Genomic DNA, 3,435 nt, shown 5'->3' on the forward strand with positions numbered 1-3,435 from the left:
GGACGGGGGTGCGCAGTGAGAAGGGTCTCGCAGCTGGGGGTTCACGTACCACCCTGAGGGTCCCTCGCTTTGGTCTGAGACGCGGTTGTCTCCCTGCTCTCCCTAGTTCCCAACCATCCGTGCAAGACCAACAATGCCGGCTGCAGCAACCTCTGCCTCCTCTCGCCGGGCGGGGGGCACAAGTGTGCTTGTCCTACCAACTTCTACTTGGGCGGTGATGGCAAAACCTGTGTCTCCAACTGCACGGCCAGCCAGGTAACAGCCTGCCTGCCCCCCCTGCCTGCACCTCCCAGCACATACAAACTGCCGTTGTTTGGGGGTGTCCTGTGGAGCCAGAGACACTCCGGCTCTGCAGTGGCCTTCTGCCTGCTCCCCTCCCTCCCTCCAACCCCAGAGGCTGGGTGGGGTGGGCTCAGGTCAGGACCCGGGGGTGTCTGGAAAGGGCCAGCACGGAGATGGGTGCCCTTGGCAGAGTCCCCGGGGAACAAAGCCTTCTGGGGTCCTCCCTCCCCATTCCGAGCCGCCCTCCTCACAAGCTCATGTCTCCGTCGCAGTTTGTCTGCAAGAACGACAAGTGCATCCCTTTCTGGTGGAAATGCGACACCGAGGACGACTGCGGGGACCGTTCAGATGAGCCGGAGGACTGCCGTGAGTGCCAGCGCCCGGCCCCGCAGCCCAGCTCTCGCCAGCCCCGAGCGCCCGTGTGTTGCCTGCCCCAGCCTGGTGCCGCGGGTTCCTGGAGCCCTGGCGCTGCTCCAGCTGCAGGACGGCACCGCCGCTCCCCGCTCTGCTGCCTGTGAGCAGGGCTCAGAGATCAGAGGGACAACTTGCTGTCCCTGCACGGGGTGTTGCCCCGTGGAGGACGAGAGCCAGGGGCTGCTCTGGGGACAGAGCTGCCCCCTCTCTGCACCGCAGCCCAGGGCTGGGGCTGGCTGCCCTGTCCCTGCTGAGGACATCGGAGGGGAAGGTGGGAGGTGAATGTTTGCCCTGAAAATGTTCCCCAGGGCAAATGTCTCACCCCATCTTACTTTCCCCACAGCTGAGTTCAAGTGCAGGCCAGGGCAGTTCCAGTGCTCCACTGGGATCTGCACCAACCCAGCCTTCATCTGTGATGGAGACAACGACTGCCAGGACAACTCAGATGAAGCCAACTGTGGTAGGTGCCCCACCCTGCGACCCGCCTGCCACGGGGCTGCAGCGTCCCGGAAGAGCGGCGATGCGGCTTCTGTCAGCCTGTGACCGTGCCACCCCCTTCCCAGATATCCACGTCTGTCTGCCCAGCCAGTTCAAATGCACCAACACCAACCGCTGCATCCCCGGCATTTTCCGCTGCAACGGCCAGGACAACTGCGGGGATGGCGAGGATGAGAAGGATTGCCGTAAGCGGGGAGTGCTGAGCCTTGGGGACAGGGAGCACAGGCAGTTGGGGCTGCGGGGCGCGGCGCTGCGTCGGATCCGTGTCCTTGGGTATCGGCTTCTCCGCAAGCTGGCTCCTGCCCCTGGGTGTGGGGCTTCCTCCCTCGCAGAGCCTCTGTCTGCCATCACCCTGCTGCCCTGCAGGCGCTTGTTTCCTAGTGGAAACAAAATCCTCAAATCCCGCGGTGTGGCAGGTTCAATATTTGCCGTGGGTTTGCCCTGCGCTTGTTATATGGCCGAGGGATCTCGTGGCCTGTGCCTTGTCTCCCGGCAGCTGCTCGAGCCTCCCCTCAGCGCCGGGCTCTGCTCCGCTGCCCTCGCGTAGGTGCTGCCCTGCCCAGGCTCCTGCGATGCCTCTCAGCGCTGGGGGGCGGTTCCGTGGGGTGGTGGCTGGCAGACCCCTGCCCGCCCCGATGCCTCTCCTGACTCTGCTTCTCCCTCCTGCAGCGGAGGTGACTTGTGCCCCCAACCAGTTCCAGTGTGCGATCACCAAGCGCTGCATCCCCCGCGTGTGGGTGTGCGACCGGGACAACGACTGTGTGGATGGCTCCGATGAACCTGCCAACTGCAGTAAGGAGCCTGGTGGGGACGGGGTGGGTCTGGACACACCGAACCCAGGAGCTGCCCACAGCTGGTCACGTCCGTGTGTCTGCGGGGCGGCGGGTCCCTGCTCAGTGTCTGCGGGCAGCGGGCAATGGTGGTGGTGGCTCCGCCTGGGTCTGTACCGCTGGGATCCTCCTCTCTGACTTCTCCCCGAAAAACTGCTTGAACGGGGGGATCTTGCCCACCCTGTTCCAGGCAGGGATGCTGCAGTCGGCTCCAGGCTGCTGGCACAGGGTGTTCCTCAGCCCAGCGGAGGAAGAAATGTGCCTCCCCACATCCCCGCCATCTCGTTTCTCCCCGCCAGCACAAATGACATGTGGGGTGGACGAGTTCCGCTGCAAGGACTCAGGCCGGTGCATCCCAGCGCGCTGGAAGTGCGACGGGGAGGACGACTGCGGGGACGGCTCCGACGAGCCCAAGGAGGAATGCGGTGAGCAGGGGCTGGGGGGACGAGCCCAGAGGGCATCTTGTGCCCCCCCTTCCCCGAGGCTCAGGCTGCCCTGTGCAGTCCCCTCCACCTCCCTGCTGGGCCGGGGGCTGGGGGAAGTTTTCGCTTCTCCTTTTCTCAACCCCGTGGGCAAGGCTGGGTTGGAGGGGGCTGGCTGAGAGCAGCAGAGCCCACCCTGCTGGCTGGCGAGAGCTGACACCTGTCCGGTCTCGTCCCTCGCAGACGAACGCACCTGTGAGCCCTACCAGTTCCGGTGCAAGAACAACCGCTGCGTGCCGGGTCGCTGGCAGTGCGACTACGACAACGACTGCGGGGACAACTCGGATGAGGAGAGCTGCAGTACGTGCTGCTTTGAGCCTTTGCTGTGCAGTTGGGAGGGGAGCAGTTCAGGTCGCCCCAGACCCTCTGCCTGCTTGGGCTGATGGCTGGGGGGGGCTCGGCCAGGTCTGGCTGACCGGGTCCCACAGGCCCCCGGGGGGACAGGTAAAAGGGAGGAGGGGACCCCGCCACCCTCCCCGCAGGCAGCGCCTGGGCCCTGCGTGGCCGTGCTGGGCCATGGGCGCCTCGTCCCGCTCGCGGTGCAGCGGCTCCGCGTTGACCTTTGCCCTGTGCTGCGGCCTCGGCCCGGCAGGCAGTGCCCATGGGAGTGGTTTGGCCGGGGAAGGTGGTGGGGACGCACCGAGCCTTGGGGAGCCACGGAACTGCTGGCACCCAGGTCGCAAAGCTGGACCCGGGCCAGCGTGCAGGGAGGCGGCTGGTCCCCGGCGCCCTGGCAGGTGATGAAGGTGCTGCCCCTTAGTGAGCTACCTACGGCTTGTTAGCAGAGCTGTGCCAGCACCCGCCCTGCGGCGCGGCGGAGGACTGTGACCGCCCGTGGGGGCGAGTTCCTGGGGCTCTGCTGCGGGCGGGAGCCCGGTCCTGCCCCTCCGGAGGGGCCCAGGCTGCCCGTGGGATGGCACCGGGGTCTG

The 3,435-nt window shown here is 66.3% G+C and overlaps 1 protein-coding gene across 6 annotated transcripts in view; it reads left to right on the top strand.

Moving 5' to 3' along the window:
- LRP1 (LDL receptor related protein 1) overlaps positions 1-3,435 on the top strand; it is a 56,280-nt gene that overhangs the window by 45,646 nt on the left and 7,199 nt on the right. For all 6 annotated transcript variants that reach the window (XR_003400312.1, XR_003400313.1, XM_026867451.1 and 3 more), the window contains 7 exons: positions 107-255; positions 555-648; positions 1,040-1,156; positions 1,260-1,379; positions 1,864-1,986; positions 2,324-2,449; positions 2,690-2,806. Coding sequence is in view for 4 of the 6 variants with exons in the window: in XM_026867451.1 (XP_026723252.1) it covers positions 107-255; positions 555-648; positions 1,040-1,156; positions 1,260-1,379; positions 1,864-1,986; positions 2,324-2,449; positions 2,690-2,806 (846 nt within the window). In the remaining 2 variants the exon portion in view is untranslated. The remainder of the gene's footprint in view (positions 1-106; positions 256-554; positions 649-1,039; positions 1,157-1,259; positions 1,380-1,863; positions 1,987-2,323; positions 2,450-2,689; positions 2,807-3,435) is intronic.

Source organism: Athene cunicularia, unplaced genomic scaffold (genome assembly GCF_003259725.1).
Source record: "Athene cunicularia isolate RWA unplaced genomic scaffold, athCun1 SCF_42, whole genome shotgun sequence".
NCBI classification, from domain to species: Eukaryota; Metazoa; Chordata; class Aves; order Strigiformes; family Strigidae; genus Athene; species Athene cunicularia.